A 21,314-nucleotide genomic window follows, 5' to 3' on the forward strand; every position below is an offset into this window, starting at 1 on the left:
CAATGCCAGCCATCCCCATTGTCCCCAAAGTCCCCTGTGGCACCCATCCCCAATGTCATGTCCCAAAGGACATCTGTCCCCAGTGCCACCCATCCTCGATGTCACCCGTCCCCAGTGCCACCCGCCCCTGATGCCACCTGTCCCCAGTGTCACCCGTCCCTGATGCCACCTGTCCCCAGTGCCACCCATCCCCAGTGCCACCCATCCCCAGTGCCACCCATCCCCGATGCCACCTGTCCCCAGTGCCACCCGTCCCCAGTGCCACCCGTCCCCAGTGCCACCCATCCCCAATGCCACCTGTCCCCAGTGCCACCCATCCCCAGTGCCACCCATCCTCGATGCCACCTGTCCCCAGTGTCACCCGTCCCCAGTGCCACCCATCCCCAGTGCCACCCGTCCCCAATGCCACCTGTCCCCAGTGCCACCCGCCCCTGATGCCACCTGTCCCCAGTGTCACCCGTCCCTGATGCCACCCATCCCCAATGCCACCCGTCCCCAATGCCACCCATCCCCAGTGCCACCCATCCCCGATGCCACCTGTCCCCAGTGCCACCCATCCCCAATGCCACCCATCCCCAGTGCCACCCATCCCCAATGCCACCCGTCCCCAATGCCACCCATCCCCAGTGCCACCCATCCCCGATGCCACCTGTCCCCAGTGCCACCCATCCCCAGTGCCACCTATCCCCAGTGCCACCCGTCCCCAGTGCCACCCATCCCCAATGCCACCTGTCCCCAGTGCCACCCGTCCCCAGTGCCACCCATCCCCAATGCCACCTGTCCCCAGTGCCACCCATCCCCAGTGCCACCTATCCCCAGTGCCACCCGTCCCCAGTGCCACCCGTCCCTGATGCCACCTGTCCCCCGTGCCACCTATCCCCAGTGCCACCCATCCCCAGTGCCACCCGTCCCCAGTGCCACCAGCCCAGCCACTGTCCCTGTACAGCTTTGGGTTTATTTGAGCCGTTTGTGCACGGAGCAGCAAGGCTGGAGCCCCGTGGGGACATCGGGGACCTCGCTGCGGTGACAGGGCCACCCGGGCACGGTGACCCCGTGATGTGACCACCTCACCATGGTGGCATGGCCACCAGAACACGGTGACGTGGCCACCCGGGCACGGTGACCCGGTCACATTGGCACAGGGAGGTGGCAGCTGCCCGGGGCGAGGCCACGCGGGCGGCTCAGGTGGCCGTGTCGGTGGCCGTGTCACCTGCGGTGTCACCTGCGGTGTCACTGGCCAGGGCCTTGGCCACCTTGTCCTTCAGGTAGGCCACGCGCTGCCGCTCCAGCTTCAGCTCCAGGAACTCGTAGTGGGGCACCTGCAGGGACACGGGGAGGTGGCAGCGCCCCGGGGTCCCCACGGTGTCCCCTCTGTGTCCCCTGTGTGTCCCCTCTGTGTCCCCGCTGTGTCCCCACGGTGTCCCCGCGGTGTTCCCACTGTGTCCCGTGTGTCCCCTGTGTGTCCCCTGTGTGTCCCCTGTGTGTCCCGTGTGTCCCCTGTGTGTCCCTGCTGTGTCCCCGCTGTGTCCCCTCTGTGTCCCTGCTGTGTCCCCTCTGTGTCCCCGCTGTGTCACCGCTGTCCCCTCTGTGTCCCGTGTGTCCCCTGTGTGTCCCCGCTGTGTCCCCTCTGTGTCCCCGCGGTGTCCCCTCCTGTCCTCACGGCACCAATCCGGGGTCCCAGCGCCCGCCCGGCGTGCCGGTGACACCGGGGGGTGACAGTGACACTGGGGAGTGGCAGTGACACCGGGGGGTGACAGTGACACCAGGGCCTGGCAGTGACAGCGGGAGGTGACAGTGACACTGGGGGGTGACAGTGACAGTGGGGGGTGACAGTGACACTGGGGGGGACAGTGACACCGGGGGGTGACAGCGACACCAGGGGGTGACAGTGACAGCGGGGCCTGGCAGTGATACCGGGAGGTGACAGTGACACCAGGGCCTGGCAGTGACACTGGGAGGTGACAGTGACAGCGGGGGGTGACACGTGGCTGTCACTCCCCCCGGGCTATAATTACCCGCAGGGGTTAATCCTGGCTGACCCCACGGATCAGCTCGTCCGTGTCACCTCCCTGTCACCTCCCTGTCACCCCCGTCCCCCCCCACAGCTGGCAGGTGGCCCCAGGGGGATCACGGTGACAAATCCCTGCTGAGCCCGGGCTGGGGGGAGCGGGCAGCCCCAGGAGGTGCCGGGGCCTCCATCCCAGGTGTGCCCAGGTGAGCCCAGGGGAGCCCCAGGTGTGCCCAGGTGAGCCCCAGGTGTGCCCAGGGAAGCCCAGTTGTGCCTCCATGAGCCCAGGTGTGCCCAGGTGTGCCCCCGTGAGACCCAGGTGTGCCCAGGGGAGCCCCAGGTGTGCCCAGGGGAGCCCAGGTGTGCCCAGGTGTGCCCAGGTGTGCCCCCGTGAGACCCAGGTGTGCCCAGGGGAGCCCCAGGTGTGCTCAGGTGTGCCCCCATGAGCCCCAGGTGAGCCCCAGGTGAGCCCCAGGTGTGCCCAGGGGAGCCCAGGGGAGCCCCAGGTGTGCCTAGGGGAGCCCAGGTGTGCCCCAGGTGTGCCCAGGGGAGCCCAGGTGTGCCCAGGTGTGCCCCCATGAGCCCCAGGTGTGCCCAGGTGTGCCCCCGTGAGACCCAGGTGTGCCCAGGGGAGCCCCAGGTGTGCTCAGGTGTGCCCCCATGAGCCCCAGGTGAGCCCCAGGTGAGCCCCAGGTGTGCCCCAGGTGTGCCCAGGTGTGCCCCCATGAGCCCAGGGGAGCCCAGGTGTGCCCCAGGTGTGCCCCCGTGAGCCCAGGTGTGTCCCCATGAGCCCCAGGTGTGCCCAGGTGTGCCCCCGTGAGACCCAGGTGTGCCCAGGGGAGCCCCAGGTGTGCTCAGGTGTGCCCCCATGAGCCCCAGGTGAGCCCCAGGTGAGCCCCAGGTGTGCCCCAGGTGTGCCCAGGTGTGCCCCCATGAGCCCAGGGGAGCCCAGGTGTGCCCCAGGTGTGCCCCCATGAGCCCAGGGGACAATGGCAGCAGCTGCTGTCCCCACAGGCACGGGGCCGTCCCCTGGGCTGGGCACAGGTGAGGCCACACCTGAGTCCCGGGGACACCTCACAGGAGGGGGATGGGCTCTGCTCCCACGAGGTTCAGGTGGCGCTCGGGGAACATCGGGAACATTGGGAATATTGGGGACATTTGGGGATATTTGGGAACATTGGGGAACATTGGGAATATTGGAGGATATTTGGGGATATTTGGGAATATTTGGGGAATATTTGGGGATATTTGGGAATATCTGGGAATATTTGGGGATATTTGGGAAATATTTTTGGGAATATTTGGGAATATTTTTGGGAATATTTGGGGAATATTTTTGGGAATATTTGGGAATATTTTTGGGAATATCTGGGAATATTTGGGGATATTTGGGAAATATTTTTGGGAATATTTGGGAATATTTTTGGGAATATTTGGGGAATATTTTTGGGAATATTTGGGAATATTTTTGGGAATATTTGGGAATATTTGGGAATATTTGGGAATATTTAGGGAATATTTGAGGAATATTTGGGAATATTTGGGAATATTTTTGGGAATATTTAGGGAATATTTTGGGGAATATTTGGGAATATTTTTGGGAGTATTTGGGAATATTTTTGGGAACACCTGGGGAATATTTCTCCAGGAATTGACTGGGAGGGTCCAGGTGCCAGCTGGGGCCAGGGTGGGTGGTGGCCCTGGTGGCCCTGGGGACAGCCAGGGGGTCCCAGGGGGTCCCAGGGAGGGTCCCAGGGGGGGGTCCCAGGGGGGGTCCCAGGGGGTCCCAGGGGGTGCCAGGGGGGGTCCCGGGGGGTCCCAGGGGGTTCCAGAGGGGTCCCAGGGGGTTCCAGGGGGGGTCCCAGGGGGGGAGCCAGGGGGGGTTCCAGGGGGTCCCAGGGGGGGTCCCAGGGGGTCCCAGGGGGGGTCCCGGGGGGGTCCCAGGGGGGTCCCAGGGGGGGTCCCAGGGGGGGTCCCAGGGGGGGTCCCAAGGGGGTCCCAGGGGGTCCCAGGGGATTCCAGGGGGGGTTCCAGGGCGTCCCGGGGGGGGTCCCAGGGGGTCCCAAGGGGGGTCCCGGGGGGGTTCCCAGGGGGGGTCCCAGGGGGGTCCCAGGGGGGTTCCCAGGGGGTCCCAGGGGGTTCCAGGGGGTCCCAGGGAGGGTCCCAGCGGGGGTCCCGGGGGTCCCCAGCCCTGGCCAGCGCTCACCTCGGCCAGCAGGAACCCGGCTGCTCTCAGGTGCCTGCGGGCCATGGAGCCCCGGCCCAGCAGCTCCCGGCCCCGAGAGCTGAACTGCGGCAGCTCCCAGCGCAGCACGGCCACCCTGGGGACAGGGACACGGGATGGGGACACTGGGGACAGGGACACCCTGGGGACAGGGACACCCTGGGGACAGGGACAGGGCACCCCGAGCCCCTCCCATCACCTCCTGTCCCCCTGCTGTGCCACCCCAGGTCCCCTCCTCCTCCTCTCCCACCCTGACCCTTTCTGTGCCCCCTCCTCATCCCCTCCCTGTTCCCCTCCTCTTCCTCCCGCCTCGTCCCCCCGGTCCCCTCCTGTCCCCCCCATCCCCATCTCGGGGTCCCCTCCTGTCCCCCCCATCCCCATCTCGGGGTCCCCTCCTGTCCCCCCCATCCCCATCTCGGGGTCCCCTCCTGTCCCCCCCCATCCCCATCTCGGGGTGCCCTCCTGTCCCCCCCATCCCCCCCGGGTCCCCCCCGTGTCCCACCTCCTGGCCCCCGGTGGCAGTGGCTTTGTCCCCTGGCTGTGGGGCAGGTGTGGGGCGCTGAAGTCCCCCGGGGGCAGCGCCCTGTGCTCGCTGTCCAGCAGCACCTCGGCGTCTGCAGGGACAGAGGGAGCGAGGCCTCAGAGCCTGGGGACACGGGGGACACGGGGGACACGGGGGACACGGGGGACACGGGGACGTGTGTCCGTGTGTCCGTGTGTCCCAGAGCCCCCCGGGACACGGGGGACACGGGGGACACGGGGGACACAGGGGGACACGGGGGGACACGGGGGACACGGGGGACACGGGGGACACGGGGGACACGGGGAACGTGTGTCCATGTGTCCCTGTGTCCCTGTGTCCGTGTGTCCGTGTGTCCCTGTGTGTGTCCGTGTGTCCGTGTGTCCAAGAGCCTCCCGGGACACGGGGGACACGGGGGACGTGTGTCCATGTGTCCGTGTGTCCCTGTGTCCGTGTGTCCGTGTGTCCCCGTGTCCGTGTGCCCGTGTGTCCGTGTGTCCGTGTGTCCCTGTGTCCCTGTGTCCGTGTGCCCGTGTGCCCGTGTGTCCGTGTGTCCCTGTGTCCGTGTGTCCCTGTGTCCGTGTGTCCCTGTGTCCGTGTGTCCGTGTGTCCCTGTGTCCCTGTGTCCCTGTGTCCGTGTGTCCGTGTGTCCCTGTGTCCCTGTGTCCGTGTGTCCGTGTGTCCCTGTGTCCGTGTGTCCCTGTGTCCGTGTGCCCGTGTGTCCCTGTGTCCCTGTGTCCGTGTGTCCCTCTGTCCGTGTGTCCGTGTGTCCGTGTGTCCCTGTGTCCGTGTGTCCGTGTGTCCGTGTGTCCCTGTGTCCCTGTGTCCGTGTGTCCGTGTGTCCCTGTGTCCGTGTGTCCGTGTGTCCGTGTGTCCCTGTGTCCCTGTGTCCCTGTGTCCGTGTGTCCGTGTGTCCGTGTGTCCGTGTGTCCCTGTGTCCGTGTGTCCGTGTGTCCCTGTGTCCGTGTGTCCGTGTGTCCGTGTGTCCCTGTGTCCGTGTGTCCGTGTGTCCCTGTGTCCCTGTGTCCGTGTGTCCGTGTGTCCGTGTGTCCCTGTGTCCGTGTGCCCGTGTGTCCCTGTGTCCGTGTGTCCCTGTGTCCGTGTGTCCCTGTGTCCCTGTGTCCGTGTGTCCCCGTGTCCGTGTGTCCCTGTGCCCGTGTGTCCCTGTGTCCCTGTGTCCGTGTGTCCCTGTGTCCGTGTGTCCCTGTGTCCGTGTGTCCCTGTGTCCGTGTGTCCCTGTGTCCGTGTGCCCGTGTGTCCCTGTGTCCGTGTGTCCGTGTGTCCCCGTGTCCGTGTGTCCGTGTGTCTGTGTGTCCGTGTGTCCGTGTGTCCCTGTGTCCATGTGTGTCCCTGTGTCCCTGTGTCCGTGTGTCCGTGTGTCCCTGTGTCCGTGTGTCCCTGTGTCCGTGTGTCCGTGTGTCCCTGTGTCCGTGTGTCCCTGTGTCCATGTGTGTCCCTGTGTCCCTGTGTCCGTGTGTCCGTGTGTCCCTGTGTCCGTGTGTCCGTGTGTCCCTGTGTCCGTGTGTCCCTGTGTCCGTGTGTCCCTGTGTCCGTGTGTCCCTGTGTCCCTGTGTCCATGTCCCTGTGTCCGTGTGTCCGTGTGTCCCCGTGTCCCCGTGTCCCCGTGTCCGTGTGCCCGTGTGTCCCTGTGTCCGTGTGTCCGTGTGTCCGTGTGTCCCTGTGTCCGTGTGTCCCTGTGTCCGTGTGTCCCTGTGTCCGTGTGTCCGTGTGTCCCCGTGTCCGTGTGTCCGTGTGTCCCTGTGTCCGTGTGTCCGTGTGTCCCTGTGTCCGTGTGTCCCTGTGTCCGTGTGTCCGTGTGTCCCTGTGTCCCTGTGTCCGTGTGTCCGTGTGCCCGTGTGTCCGTGTGTCCCCGTGTCCGTGTGTCCGTGTGCCCGTGTGTCCGTGTGTCCCTGTGTGTGTCCGTGTGTCCGTGTGTCCCTGTGTCCGTGTGTCCGTGTGTCCCTGTGTCCCTGTGTCCGTGTGTCCGTGTGTCCCTGTGTCCGTGTGTCCGTGTGTCCCTGTGTCCGTGTGTCCCTGTGTCCGTGTGTCCCTGTGTCCGTGTGTCCGTGTGTCCCTGTGTCCGTGTGTCCCTGTGTCCCTGTGTCCGTGTGTCCGTGTGTCCCTGTGTCCGTGTGTCCCTGTGTCCGTGTGTCCGTGTGTCCGTGTGTCCCTGTGTCCCTGTGTCCCTGTGTCCGTGTGTCCGTGTGTCCGTGTGTCCCTGTGTCCGTGTGTCCGTGTGTCCCTGTGTCCCTGTGTCCGTGTGTCCGTGTGTCCGTGTGTCCGTGTGTCCGTGTGTCCGTGTGTCCGTGTGTCCCTGTGTCCGTGTGTCCCTGTGTCCGTGTGTCCGTGTGTCCCTGTGTCCGTGTGTCCCTGTGTCCGTGTGTCCGTGTGGATCGGCCCCCGGGTCCCACGGGAGGGGACAGGGGACACGCCGAGCACGGGGTCACTGTGGCAGCCGGTGGCCGGTCCCCGACACTGAGGGACAGGGACCGAATTTGACTGGGCTGCGGGGGGTGACAGGGGGTGACAGGGACAGGTGGCAGGGGGTGACAGGGCTGGGGCGGCTGTGGGGTGACAGGGAAAGGTGACAGGGAAAGGTGACAGGGTGGGTGACAGGGCTGAGGGGTGACACGGGAAGGTAACGGGGTGGGGGTGCCAGGGCCACCCAGGGTGATGCCAGGGGTGACACTGCAGGTGACCGGGCAGGTGTGAGGGGTGGCACTGCAGGTGCCAGGGCAGGGGTGACACTGCAGGTGGCCAGGCAGGTGTGAGGGGTGACACTGCAGGTGACCAGGCAGGTGTGAGAGGTGGCACTGCAGGTGCCAGGGCAGGGGTGACACTGCAGGTGACCTGGCAGGGCAGGGGTGACACTGCAGGTGCCAGGGCTGGGGTGACACTGCAGGTGCCAGGGCAGGTGTGAGAGGTGACACTGCAGGTGCCAGGGCTGGGGTGACACTGCAGGTGACCAGGCAGGTGCCAGGGCAGGGGTGACACTGCAGGTGACCAGGCAGGTGTGAGGGGTGACACTGCAGGTGCCAGGGCAGGGGTGGCACTGCAGGTGCCAGGGCAGGTGTGAGAGGTGACACTGCAGGTGGCCAGGCAGGTGTGAGAGGTGACACTGCAGGTGCCAGGGCTGGGGTGACACTGCAGGTGACACTCACCGATGTCCCAGCCGTACACCGTGCTCACGTCGTACCGGACGAGGTCGTGGCCGCCCAGCGCCCCCGGCAGCGCCTCCCGCAGCCCCCTCTGCAGGGGGGTGGCCTTGTCCCTGTCCCTGTCCCTGTCCCCGTGTCCCCCCAGCGCCTCGGGGGGCAGGAAGGGGCCCTGGTAGCCGGGGGTCTCCAGCCTGGCCGTGGCGTTGATGTGCAGCAGCTTCAGCCAGGAGCTCTGCGCCCGCGGGGAGCTGTCACCTGTGGGACGGGCGGGGACACTCAGGGGACACACAGGGACAGCCAGGGGACACTCAGGGACACACAGAGACACTCAGGGGACACCCAGAGACAGCCAGGGACAGCCAGGGACAGCCAGGGGACACACAGGGACAGCCAGGGACAGCCAGGGACAGGCAGGGGACACACAGGGACAGGAGCTCTGCGCCCGCGGGGAGCTGTCACCTGTGGGACGGGTGGGGACACTCAGGGGACACACAGGGACAGCCAGGGACAGCCAGGGGACACACAGGGACAGCCAGGGACAGCCAGGGACAGGAGCTCTGTGCCCGCGGGGAGCTGTCACCTGCGGGACGGGCGGGGACACTCAGGGGACACACAGGGGACAGCCAGGGACAGCCAGGGGACACACAGGGACACCCAGGGACAGGAGCTCTGCGCCCGCGGGGAGCTGTCACCTGCGGGACGGGTGGGGACACTCAGGGGACAGCCAGGGGACACACAGGGACAGCCAGGGGACACTCAGGGACAGCCAGGGACAGGCAGGGACACACAGGGGACAGCCAGGGGACACACAGGGACAGCCAGGGGACACTCAGGGACAGCCAGGGACAGGCAGGGACACACAGGGACAGCCAGGGGACACTCAGGGGACACCCAGGGACAGCCAGGGGACACACAGGGACACCCAGGGACAGGAGCTCTGTGCCCGCGGGGAGCTGTCACCTGCGGGACGGGTGGGGACCCTCAGGGGACACACAGGGACACTCAGGGGACACACAGGGACAGCCAGGGGACACTCAGGGACAGCCAGGGACAGGAGCTGTGCCCGCGGGGAGCTGTCACCTGCGGGACGGGTGGGGACACTCAGGGGACACTCAGGGGACACACTCAGGGGACACACAGGGGACACTCAGGGGATGGGAGGGATTTGGGCAATGTTCCCCCTGGAAGGGGCTGTCCAGCCCCGCTGGGTGTGACAGGGGTGTGACAGGGATGTGACAGATGTGACAGGTGTGACAGGGGTGTGACAGGGGTGTGAACGGGGTGTGATGGGTGTGACAGGGGTGTGACAGGGGTGACAGGGGTGTGTGATGGGTGTGACAGGGGTGTGACAGGGGTGTGGCAGGGGTGTGACAGGGGTGTGACAGGGGTGTGACAGGGGTGTGACAGGGGTGTGACAGGGGTGTGACAGGTGTGGCAGGGGTGTGGCAGGGGTGTGGCAGGGGTGACAGGGGTGTGACAGGGGTGTGACAGGGGTGTGACAGGGGTGTGACAGTGGTGTGACAGGGGTGACAGGGATATGACAGGAGTGTGACAGGGGTGACAAGGGTGTGACACTCCTGTCCCAGGTGAGCTCCCACACCTGGGAACCCCCTGCAGACATTCCCGGATCCCGTGTGTCCGTGGGATTGACCCCCCGGGCCCCAGGGCAGGGGACACGGGGCTCGTGGCACGGGGTCACTGTGGCAGCCGCTGGCCGGTCCCCGCCATGGAGGGACAGGGACCGAATTTGACTGGGCTGCACCTGCCAGAATACCTGGGACAGGTAACCCCAGCCCACCTCCCCTGGGCTGCACTCCTGCCCAATCCCTGAATCCCCAAATTCCTGAAACCCCAAACCCCAAATCCCTGAAACCCTGAATCCCTGAAACCCTGAATCCCTGAAACCCTGAATTCCCAAATCCCTGAACCCCCAAATCCCCACATCCCCAAATCCCCACATCCCCGGATCCCAGCCCTGTGGCCACGCTCCTGCCCAGTCCCAAATCCCTGGATCCCCAAATCCCTGGATCCCCGGATCCCCACATCCCCGGATCCCCAAATCCCCAAATCCCTGGATCCCCAAACCCCTGGATCCCCAAACCCCCGGATCCCCGCCCCGTGGCCGCGCTCCCGCCCAGTCCCCGGATCCCCACATCCCCAAATCCCCGGATCCCCACATCCCCAAATCCCCGGATCCCCGGATCCCCAAATCCCCGGATCCCCACATCCCCACATCCCCACATCCCTGGATCCCCGCCCCGTGGCCGCGCTCCTGCCCAGTCCCCAGATCCCCAAATCCCCACATCCCCAGATCCCTGGATCCCCAGATCCCCAAATCCCCGGATCCCCAGATCCCCAAATCCCCGGATCCCCAAACCCCCAAACCCCTGGGTCCCCGGCTCCCCGCCCCGTGGCCGCGCTCCCGCCCGGTCCCAAATCCCCGGATCCCCAAACCCCCGGATCCCCGGCTCCCCACCCCGTGGCCGCTCCCGCCCGGTCCCAAATCCCCAAATCCCCGGATCCCCAAACCCCCAAACCCCTGGGTCCCCGGCTCCCCGCCCCGTGGCCGCTCCCGCCCGGTCTGGGCCGTTCCGGTCTGGGCCGTTCCGGTCTGGGCCATTCCGGTCCCGGCCGTTCCCGTTCCGGCGGGGCGGGCTCACCCTGGAGGCGGCCGTGGAAGGCGGGGGCCAGCACCTGGCGCAGGTGAGCGTGCCCAGGCTGCCGCAGCACGCACAGCGCCCACACCACGTCCGTCAGCAGGTGCACGTCCAGCTCCTGCTCCCGGCCCTGCAGCCGCTGCCGGACCTGCGCGGGGACAGCGGGGACAGTGGGGACAGCGGGGACAGTGGGGACACTGGGGGGACAGTGGGGACAGCGGGGACAGTGGGGACACAGAGGGGACAGCAGGGACAGCAGGGACACAGAGGGGACAGCAAGGACAGCAGGGACACAGAGGGGACAGCAGGGACAGCAGGGACAGCAGCCCCAGAGATCCCGGGACCCCTCCCAGGGGAATGTGCCAGGTGGGGGGGACAGGTGACACCTGCAGGAGGCTCCGGGGCCTCTCCCGGGGCGCGGAGCAGCAGCTGGGAGCGGTTTGGGGTTTGGGGTTTGGGGGGCTCGGGGGTCTCCGGGACCCCTCCCCAGCCCAGCACGGCGGGTTCCGGGAGCTCACCATGGAGAAGAACTCGTGGCCGGAGCTGGGCTGGAAGTGCAGGTGGCCGAAGGAGACGAGGACCCCGCAGAGCTGGGCCAGGGACAGGTCCTGCGCCGTGTCCAGGCAGCGCTGCGGGAAGAGCGGGGACGGGGCTGGGCGGAACCGGGAGCGGAACCGGGGCCAGGGAGCGGGAACAGCGGCCGGGGAACCCCGGGGGAACCGGAACCGGAACCAGAACCACGGAACGGGAACAGCGGCCGGGGGCACCTCGGGGGAACCGGAACCGGAACCAGAACCACGGAACGGGAACAGCGGCCGGGGAACCCCGGGGGAACCGGGACCAGCACCGGAACCACAGAACGGAAACAGCGGCCGGGGAACCCCGGGGGAACCGGGAGCGGAACCAGAACCACAGAACGGGAACAGCGGCCGGGGAACCCCGGGGGAACCAGAACCAGAACCACGGAACGGGAACAGCGGCCGGGGAACCCCGGGGGGAACCGGAACCGGGAACCCCGGGGAGACAGCGGGGACCGGGCGGGGGAAACGCGGGGACAGCCCAGAGCAGAGGGAAAGGGCAGGGATGGACTGGGAGGGACTGGGATGGACCGGGACAGAACCAGGACAGAACCGGGACAGAACTGGGACAGAACCGGGACCAGAACTGGGACAGAACTGGGACAGGGCTGGGACAGGGCTGGGACAGAACTGGGACCAGAACCGGGACAGAACCGGGACAAACTGAGCCAAATGCAGCGGAAATGATCCCAAATTCCCACTGGGAAATGGTGGAGGGGCCCCCACTGTCACCTGCTCCAGGTGACACCTGCCAGGTGTGACAGGAACCCGCCCCGCCCTGCTGGGAACGGTGACAACTCCCCCTGCACAGGTGAGCGAGCCCCGCCTCCCCCATGCCCAGGTGAGGCTCCCCCATGCCCAGGTGAGTTCCCCCATACCCAGGTGAGTTCCCCCATGCCCAGGTGAGTTCCCCCATGCCCAGCTGAGCTCCCCCTTGCCCAGGTGAGGCTCCCCCTTGCCCAGGTGAGGCTCCCCCATGCCCAGGTGAGGCTCCCCCATGCCCAGGTGAGTTCCCCCATGCCCAGGTGAGGCTCCCCCTTGCCCAGGTGAGGCTCCCCCTTGCCCAGGTGAGGCTCCCCCTGTCCCCCCATGCCCAGGTGAGCTCCCCCATGCCCAGGTGAGTTCCCCCATGCCCAGGTGAGTTCCCCCATGCCCAGGTGAGTTCCCCCATGCCCAGGTGAGGTTCCCCCTTGCCCAGGTGAGGCTCCCCCATGCCCAGGTGAGGCTCCCCCTTGCCCAGGTGAGGCTCCCCCTGTCCCCCCATGCCCAGGTGAGTTCCCCCATGCCCAGGTGAGGCTCCCCCTGTCCCCCCATGCCCAGGTGAGTTCCCCCATGCCCAGGTGAGGCTCCCCCATGCCCAGGTGAGGCTCCCCCATGCCCAGGTGAGTTCCCCCATGCCCAGGTGAGTTCCCCCATGCCCAGGTGAGGTTCCCCCATGCCCAGGTGAGGCTCCCCCATGCCCAGGTGAGGCTCCCCCATGCCCAGGTGAGTTCCCCCATGCCCAGGTGAGTTCCCCCATGCCCAGGTGAGGTTCCCCCATGCCCAGGTGAGGCTCCCCCATGCCCAGGTGAGTTCCCCCATACCCAGGTGAGGCTCCCCCATGCCCAGGTGAGTTCCCCCATGCCCAGGTGAGGCTCCCCCATGCCCAGGTGAGTTCCCCCATGCCCAGGTGAGGTTCCCCCTTGCCCAGGTGAGGCTCCCCCATACCCAGGTGAGTTCCCCCTTGCCCAGGTGAGGCTCCCCCCTGTCCCCCCTTGCCCAGGTGAGGCTCCCCCTGTCCCCAGGGCTCACCTGGGCGATGGCCTCGGCGAGGGGCCGGCTGAGCCAGCGCAGGCTGGCGAAGGAGCGGGCACAGCGCGACACCTGCGCGGGGCTGAGGCTGCCCAGGTGAGGCTGCAGCTCCTGCGCCAGGCGGTGCAGCACCTGCGGCTGCTGGAAGCTCAGTTTACCTGCGCCAGGGGGGACAGCTCAGCGCTGGGCAGTGTCCCCAGCACAGGTGACACCTGGGAAGCCTCACCTGGGCGGGGAAAGGCTCCAGGGACACCTGAGAGCCCTCCCAGTGCCAAAAGGGGCTCCAGGTGAGCCGGGAGGGACTGGGGACACCTGGAACGGCCGGGGTTTGGGGGTTGGATTTGGGACACCTGGAATGTCAGGAACACCTGGAACTGCCGGGGTTTGGGGGTTGGATTTGGGACACCTGGAACTGCCGGGTTTGGGGGTTGGATTTGGGACACCTGCAGTGTCAGGAACACCTGGAACTGCCGGGTTTGGGGGTTGGATTTGGGACACCTGCGGTGTCAGAACACCTGGAACTGCCTCCTCCATCACCTGGAGGTGACCTGCAGCACCCCCTGTTCCCACCCCAGGACTGGGGGAACTGGGATAACTGGGAGGGTCACTGGGGTCACTGGGGAGAGCTGCTCGGGCTCACCTGGATTCCCTCCCCCCACCCGGCTGGAAGGGACCCCAAAGTTCACCTGGCCCCCCCCGCTGCCAGCCCAGGTGACTCCCAGGACCCTGTGGCCGGTCCCCAGCCCCCCATGGCTGGTCCCCAGGCCCCCATGGCCAGTCCCCAGCCCCGCAGGTGGCCCCTGGGACCCCATGGCCAGTCCCCAGCCCCACAGGTGGCCCCCAGACCCCCGTGGCCAGTCCCCAGCCCCACAGGTGGCCCCCAGACCCCCGTGGCCAGTCCCCAGCCCCACAGGTGACCCTCAGGCCCCCGTGGCCAGTCCCCAGCCCTGCAGGTGGTCCCCAGGCCCCCGTGGCCAGTCCCCAGCCCCACAGGTGACCCTCAGGGCTCCATGGCCAGTCCCCAGCCCCACAGGTGGTCCCCAGCCCCCCGTGGCCAGTCCCCAGGCCCCCGTGGCCAGTCCCCAGCCCCCCGTGGCCAGTCCCCAGCCCCGCAGGTGGCCCCCAGCCCCACAGGTGGCCCTCAGGCCCCCGTGGCCAGTCCCCAGCCCCGCAGGTGGCCCCCAGGACCCCATGGCCAGTCCCCAGCCCTGCAGGTGGTCCCCAGGCCCCCGTGGCCAGTCCCCAGGCCCCGTGGCCAGTCCCCAGCCCCGCAGGTGGCCCCCAGGCCCCGTGGCCAGTCCCCAGCCCCACAGGTGGTCCCCAGCCCCCCATGGCCAGTCCCCAGCCCCCCGTGGCCAGTCCCCAGCCCCGCAGCTGGCCCTGGCACTCACTGAAGGCGAAGAGCAGGTCGTTGAGCGCGGGCAGGGGCAGCGGGGCAGGTTTCTGCAGCAGGTGGTACGACACCGCCCGCAGCAGCGGCACGCTGCGACGCTGCTGCAGCGCCAGCGCCAGCGCCACACGGCGCAGCTCCTCCGTGTCAAACTGCTCCGCCAGCTCCAGAGCCTGGGGACAGGGACAGGTGAGACAGGTGAGACAGGTGAGACAGGTGAGACAGGTGTGACAGGTGTGACAGGGACAGGTGAGACAGGGACAGAACTGCTCTGCCAGCGCCAGCGCCACACGGCGCAGCTCCTCCGTGTCAAACTGCTCCGCCAGCTCCAGAGCCTGGGGACAGGGACAGGTGAGACAGGTGAGACAGGTGAGACGGTGAGACTGGGACAGGTGAGACTGGGACAGGTGAGACAGGTGAGTCTGGGACAGGTGGGACAGGTGAGACTGGGACAGGTGAGACAGGTGGGACAGGGACAGGTGAGACAGGGGAGACAGGTGAGACAGAGACAGAACTGCTCTGCCAGCTCCAGGGCCTGGGACAGGTGAGACCAGAGAGACGGGGGGGGACAGGTGAGACAGGTGAGACAGGTGAGACTGGGACAGGTGAGACAGGGACAGGTGAGACAGGGGACAGGTGAGACAGTAGACATGTGAAACAGGGGACAGGTGAGACAGGGGACAGGTGAGACAGGGGACAGGTGAGACAGGGGACAGGTGGCAGAGAGCAGACAGGGGATGGGTGGCAGAGAACAGAGCACAGGTGAGACAGGAGACAGGTAAGACAGGAAAGACAGGGGACAAGTGAGACAAGGGACAGGGACAGGTAAGATGGGACAGGTGAGACAGGGGATGGGTGAGACAGGGGACAGGTGAGACAGGAGACAGGTGAGACAGGGGACAGGTGGCAGAGGGCAGACAAGGGACAGGTGAGACAGGGACAGGTGAGACAGGGGACGGGTGGCAGAGGGCAGACAGGGGACAGGCGGTGCAGGTGACCCCAGGTGAGCCTGCTGAGCCCAGGTGACCCCAGGTGGAACTGCTGAGCCCAGGTGACCCCAGGTGAGCCTGCTGAGCCCAGGTGACCCCAGGTGGAACTGCTGAGCCCAGGTGACCCCAGGTGGAACTGCTGAGCCCAGGTGACCCCAGGTGAGCCTGCTGAGCCAAGGTGACCCCAGGTGAGCCCGCTGAGCCCAGGTGACCCCAGGTGAGCCCGCTGAGCCCAGGTGACCCCACCCAGCCCCGGTGTCCCAGGCAGGTGTGCGGTCCCACCTTGTCCTCCAGGCGCTCCATCAGGGCGGGGGACAGGTGTCCCACCTTGGCCATGAGCGTCACCACGCCGCGGGGCCCGTCCAGCTCGGTCCAGCGCAGCTCCAGCTTGCGCAGCACCTCGGGCAGCAGCGGGCTGTCCCCGCCCTGCCCCGCCAGGTGCTCGGCCAGGTGTGCCAGCTGCCGCAGGGACAGGCGCCGCAGCCGCCACAGCACCTCCTGCTCCACCGAGCGCACCTGCGGCCCGTCCTGAGGCAGCCCCAGCGCCCGCAGGCTGCGCAGCAGCTGCACCAGCGGCGTGTTCCACACCTGGGAGATCTGAAACAAACAGGTGTGACACAGGTGTGACACAGGTGTGACAGCAGCTGCACCAGCGGCGTGTTCCACACCTGGGAGATCTGCGGGGACAGGTGGGGACAGGTGTGACACAGGACACACGTGACAGGACAGGTGTGACACAGGACATGTGACAGGTGTGACACAGGTGTGACACAGCACAGGTGTGACACAGGACACACGTGACAGGACAGGTGTGACACAGGACATGTGACAGGTGTGACACAGGTGTGACACAGCACAGGTGTGACACAGGACACACGTGACAAGACAGGTGTGACACAGGTGTGACACAGGTGTGACAGCAGCTGCACCAGCGGCGTGTTCCACACCTGGGAGATCTGAAACAGGTGGGGACAGGTGTGTCACGAGACAGGTGTGACACAGAGCCACCAGTGTTCCACACCTGGGAGATCTGAAACAAACAGGTGGGGACAGGTGTGACACAGGTGTGACACAGGACAGGTGTGACACAGGTGTGACACAGGACAGGTGTGACAGAGCCACCAGTGTTCCACACCTGAGAGATCTGTGGGGACAGGTGTGACACAGGTGTGACACAGAGCCACCACCACGTTGCACACCTGGGAGATCTGAATGGGACAGGTGTGACACAGGTGTGACACAGGTGTGATACAGCACAGGTGTGACACAGGACACACGTGACAGGACAGGTGTGACACAGGACGTGACAGGTGTGACATGGGTGTGACACAGCACAGGCGTGACACAGGACACACGTGACAGGACAGGTGTGACACAGGTGTGACACGGGTGTGACACAGGTGTGACACAAAGCCACCACCACGTTGCACACCTGGGAGATGTGACAGGGACAGGTGTGGGGCAGATCTGTGACAGGGACAGCAAGGGAGCATGGGGGCACTGCCAGTGCACCTGTGTCACCTGCCAGGTGTGACACAGGTGTGACACAGGACACGCCAGGGGACACAGCAGTGCCAGCCTGTCACACAGGTGTCACGCAGGTGTCACACAGGTGTCACACAGGTGTCACACAGGTGTCACACAGGACACAGCAGTGCCAGCCTGTCACACAGGTGTGACACAGGTGTCACACAGGTGTCACACAGGACACAGCAGTGCCAGCCTGTCACACAGGTGTGACACAGGTGTGACACAGGTGTCACACAGGTGTCACACAGGACACTGAGCAGGGCACAGCAGTGCCAGACTGTCACACAGGTGTCACACAGGTGTCACACAGGTGTCACACAGGTGTCACACAGGACACTGAGCAGGGCACAGCCGGTCCCCACAGCCCTGTCCCACGCCCCCTGTGGCACAGCAGGGCCCTGTGGTGGCCGGGCTGTCACCTGCCCCATGGCTCCTGTCCCCTCCCCGGTGCTGCTGTACCCTCACCTGCGGTCCCGTACCCTCACCTGCCAATACTGTCCCCTCCCGTGGTGTTCCCGTCCCGTCACCTGTGGCTGCTGCACCTTCCCCGGTGGCTCCTGTCCCTGTCCCCTCCCCGCTGTTCCCATTCCCGGTGTTTCCCATCCCCTCCCCGTGTTCCCGTGCCATTCCCGGTGTTTCCCGTGCCGTTCCCATGCCATTCCTGGTGTTCCCGTGCCATTCCCGGTGTTCCCGTGCCCTCCCCGCCGTTCCCGTGCTGTTCCTGGTGTTTCCTGTGCCATTCCCGTGCCCTCCCCGGTGTTCCCGTGCCGTTCCCGTGCTGTTCCCGTGCCCTCCTGGTGTTTCCTGTGCCCTCCCCGCCGTTCCCGTGCCGTTCCTGGTGTTCCTGTGCCGTTCCCGGTGTTCCCGTGCCCTCCCCGGTGTTTCCTGTGCCGTTTCCGGTGTTCCCGTGCTGTTCCCGTGCCATTCCCGGTGTTTCCTGTGCCCTCCCCAGTGTTTCCCGTGCCGTTCCCTCCGTTCCCGTGCCATTCCTGGTGTTCCCGTGCCCTCCCCGGTGTTTCCCGTGCCGTTCCCATGCCGTTCCCGGTGTTCCTGTGCCGTTCCTGTGCCATTCCCAGTGTTCCCGTGCCGTTCCCATGCCGTTCCCGGTGTTCCCGTGCCGTTCCCGGTGTTCCCGTGCCCTCCCCATCATTCCCATGCCGTTCCCGTGCCGTTCCCGGTGTTCCCGTGCCCTCCCCATCATTCCCATGCCGTTCCCGTGCCCTCCCCGCCATTCCCATGCCGTTCCCGTGCCGTTCCCGTGCCGTTCCCGTGCCCTCACCTGCGTGTCCACGGCCCCGAGCAGCTGCTGGAAGCGCGGGTCGCCGCGGATGGTGCCGGTGTCGAGGCGCTGCCGGGAGCTGATCCGTGCCAGGCGGCCGATGGCCAGCGCCGCCAGGTTGCCGCTGAGCGCGGGCCCGAGCCGCAGCAGCTCCTGGGGGCTGCCCGCGGCCCGGATCAGCTCCCGCAGCTCCCGCTCCGCGCCGTCCGCGCCCCGGATCAGCTCCCGGGGGCCCTCGGAGCGCGGCGCCGGTGCCGGTGCCGGTGCCGGTGCCGGTGCGGCCGGGGCCCGCAGCAGCAGCAGCCGCCGGCAGCAGCGGTGGAACAGGTGAGCGGCCATGGGTGGGGTCAGCGCCGCATCCGGGACACTGCGGGGAACGGGCTGCCGTGGGCCGGACCGAACCGGGACCGAACCGGGACCGAACCGGGACCGAACCGGGACTGACCCAACCGGGACTGACAGAACCGGGACCGACCCAACCAGGACCCAACCGGGACCGACCCAACCGGGACTGACCGAACCGGGACTGACCCAACCGGGACTGACCCAACCGGGACTGACCCAACCGGGACCGACCCAACCGGGACCGACAGAACCGGGACTGACCCAACCGGGACCGACCCAACCGGGACCGACCCAACCGGGACCGACCCCACCGGGACCAACAGAACCGGGACCGACAGAACCGGGACCGACCCAACCGGGACCAACAGAACCGGGACCGACAGAACCGGGACCGACCCAACCGGGACCGACCCAACCGGGACCGACCCAACCGGGACCGACCCCACCGGGACCGACCCAACCGGGACTGACCCAACCGGGACTGACAGAACCGGGACCGACCCAACCGGGACCGACCCAACCGGGACAGACAGAACCGGGACCGACAGAACCGGGACCGACAGAACCGGGACCGAACCGGGACCGACCCAACCGGGACCGACAGAACCGGGACCGACCCAACCGGGACCGACAGAACCGGGACCGACCCAACCGGGACCGACCCCACCGGGACCGACCCAACCGGGACCGACCCAACCGGGACCGACAGAACCGGGACAGACAGAACCGGGACCGACAGAACCGGGACAGACAGAACCGGGATGGACCCGGGAGCACCGAGCCCAGAACCGGGATGGACCGAACCGGCATGGGCCTGAACTGGGATGGACCCGAACTGGGATGGACCCGAACTGGGATGGGCCAGAACCGGGATGGGCCAGAACCGGGACGGACCCAGGAGCACCGAGCCCAGAACCTCCCGGACCAAGCCCAGAACCGAGCCCCGAACCCCCCTGGACCAAGCCCCAAACCCTCCCGGACCGAGCTCCAAACTCCCCCCAGACCGAGCCCCGAACCGACCCCTGAACCCCCCCGAACCGACCCCCGAACCCCCCGAACCGAGCCCCGAACCCCCCGAACCGAGCCCCGAACCCCCCGGGCCGAGCCCCGAAGCCCCCGAACCGAGCCCCGAACCCCCCGGGCCGAGCCCCGAACCCCCCGAACCGAGCCCCGAACCCACCGGGCCGAGCCCCGAACCCCCCCGAACCGAGCCCCGAACCCACCGGGCCGAGCCCAAAACCCCCCCAGACCGAGCCCCGAACCCCCCGGGCCGAGCCCCCGAACCGAGCCCCGGCCCCGCTGCACCCCCGGTACCGGTGCCCCCATCTGGCCCCGCTGTACCCCCGGTACCGGTGCCCCCATCTGGCCCCGCTCCAGCCCCGCGCTCCGGTTCCCCCCGGGCCCCGCTCACCCCCCCGCGTCCCAACACCCCGCTCCCGGTTCCACCAGCGCTCCCGGTCCCGATCCCGACCATAAACCCGCTCCCGTTCCCGGTCCCGATCCCGACCATAAACCCGCTCCCGTTCCCATTCCCGTTCCCATTCCCGTTCCCAATCCCGTTCCCGGTCCCTTTCCCATTCCCGTTCCCGTTCCCTTTCCCGTTCCCTTTCCCATTCCCGTTCCCATTCCCGTTCCCATTCCCGTTCCCAATCCCGTTCCCGTTCCCGTTCCCGTTCCCTTTCCCGTTCCCTTTCCCGTTCCCGTTCCCGTTCCCTTTCCCGTTTCCTTTCCCGTTCCCGTTCCCATTCCCGTTCCCAATCCCGTTCCCGGTCCCTTTCCCATTCCCGTTCCCAATCCCGTTCCCGGTCCCTTTCCCATTCCCGTTCCCATTCCCGTTCCCATTCCCGTTCCCAATCCCGTTCCCGATCCCTTTCCCGTTCCCATTCCCGTTCCCAATCCCGTTCCCGTTCCCTTTCCCGTTCCCTTTCCCGTTCCCGTTCCCGTTCCCGTTCCCTTTCCCGTTCCCTTTCCCGTTCCCGTTCCCGTTCCCTTTCCCGTTTCCTTTCCCGTTCCCGTTCCCATTCCCGTTCCCGTTCCCTTTCCCGTTCCCGCTCCCGTTCCCTTTCCCGTTCCCGTTCCCGTTCCCGTTCCCTTTCCCGTTCCCGTTTCCTTTCCCGTTCCGTTTCCCGTTCCCGCTCCCGTTCCCTTTCCCTTTCCCGTTCCCGTTCCCATTCCCTTTCCCAATCCCATTCCCGTTCCTTCTCTGACCTCTCCCGCCCCGGCCCCACGCCCGGGCCGCCACCGAGGCGCGTGGTTATGACGTCACTGCGCCGCGCCCGCTCGCTAATGGCCGCTCGGTTGCGTCATCACGCGGCGACGGCGGCGCCTCCGTGAATTGGCGGGAGCGGGGCCGCCATGATGGGCGGGGCTGCGGCGGGGCGTCACAAAGTGTCCCCAGAGTGTCCCCAAAGTGCCACCAAAGTGTCCCCAGAGTGTCCCCAAAGTGTCACAGAGTGTCCCCAGAGTGTCCCCAGAGTGTGCTCAGGGTGTCCCCAAAGTGCCACCAAACTGCCCAGAGTGCCACAGAGTGTCCCCAGAGTGCCCCCAAGTGTCATAGAGTGTCCCCAAAGTGCCACCAAAGTGTTCCCAGAGTGTCACAGAGTGTCACAGAGTGTCACAAAGTGTCCCCAGAGTGTCCCCAAAATGTGCTCAGGGTGTCCCCAAAGTGCCACCAAAGTGTCCCCAGAGTGCCCCCAGAGTGTCCCCAGGTGTCCCCAGGTGTCCCCGTGGTGTCCCCAAAGTGTCCCAGTGTGTCCCCAGGTGTCCCCAGGTGTCCCCCAGAATGTCCCCAGGTGTCCCCAGAGTGTCCCCAAAGTGCCACTAAAGTGTCCCCAGGTGTCCCCAG

At 66.9% G+C, this 21,314-nt stretch overlaps 1 protein-coding gene and 2 non-coding genes across 3 annotated transcripts; all 3 read right to left on the reverse strand.

The window, feature by feature from the left end:
• Positions 1-935: 935 nt before the first annotated feature.
• Positions 936-20,749, reverse strand: TBRG4 (transforming growth factor beta regulator 4). Its single transcript, XM_086854038.1, has 11 exons — positions 20,678-20,749; positions 18,125-18,491; positions 15,598-15,912; positions 14,328-14,499; positions 12,937-13,094; positions 11,086-11,196; positions 10,571-10,715; positions 7,914-8,165; positions 4,735-4,846; positions 4,215-4,329; positions 936-1,319 (listed from the first exon to the last, which is right to left on the reverse strand). The coding sequence occupies exons 2-11, from the start codon at positions 18,461-18,463 to the stop codon at positions 1,182-1,184; spliced, it is 1,857 nt and encodes a 618-aa protein (XP_086710164.1). The 5' UTR covers positions 18,464-18,491; positions 20,678-20,749; the 3' UTR covers positions 936-1,181.
• LOC147656058 (small nucleolar RNA SNORA5) lies at positions 7,131-7,261 on the reverse strand. The gene has a single exon (XR_015280442.1). It is a non-coding gene; the product is annotated as a small nucleolar RNA SNORA5 (small nucleolar RNA).
• Positions 9,543-9,671, reverse strand: LOC147656059 (small nucleolar RNA SNORA5). Its single transcript, XR_015280436.1, has one exon. It is a non-coding gene; the product is annotated as a small nucleolar RNA SNORA5 (small nucleolar RNA).
• Positions 20,750-21,314: the final 565 nt, after the last annotated feature.

Source organism: Cyanistes caeruleus, chromosome 1 (assembly GCF_971803275.1).
Source record: "Cyanistes caeruleus chromosome 1, bCyaCae1.hap1.1, whole genome shotgun sequence".
NCBI lineage: Eukaryota > Metazoa > Chordata > Aves > Passeriformes > Paridae > Cyanistes > Cyanistes caeruleus.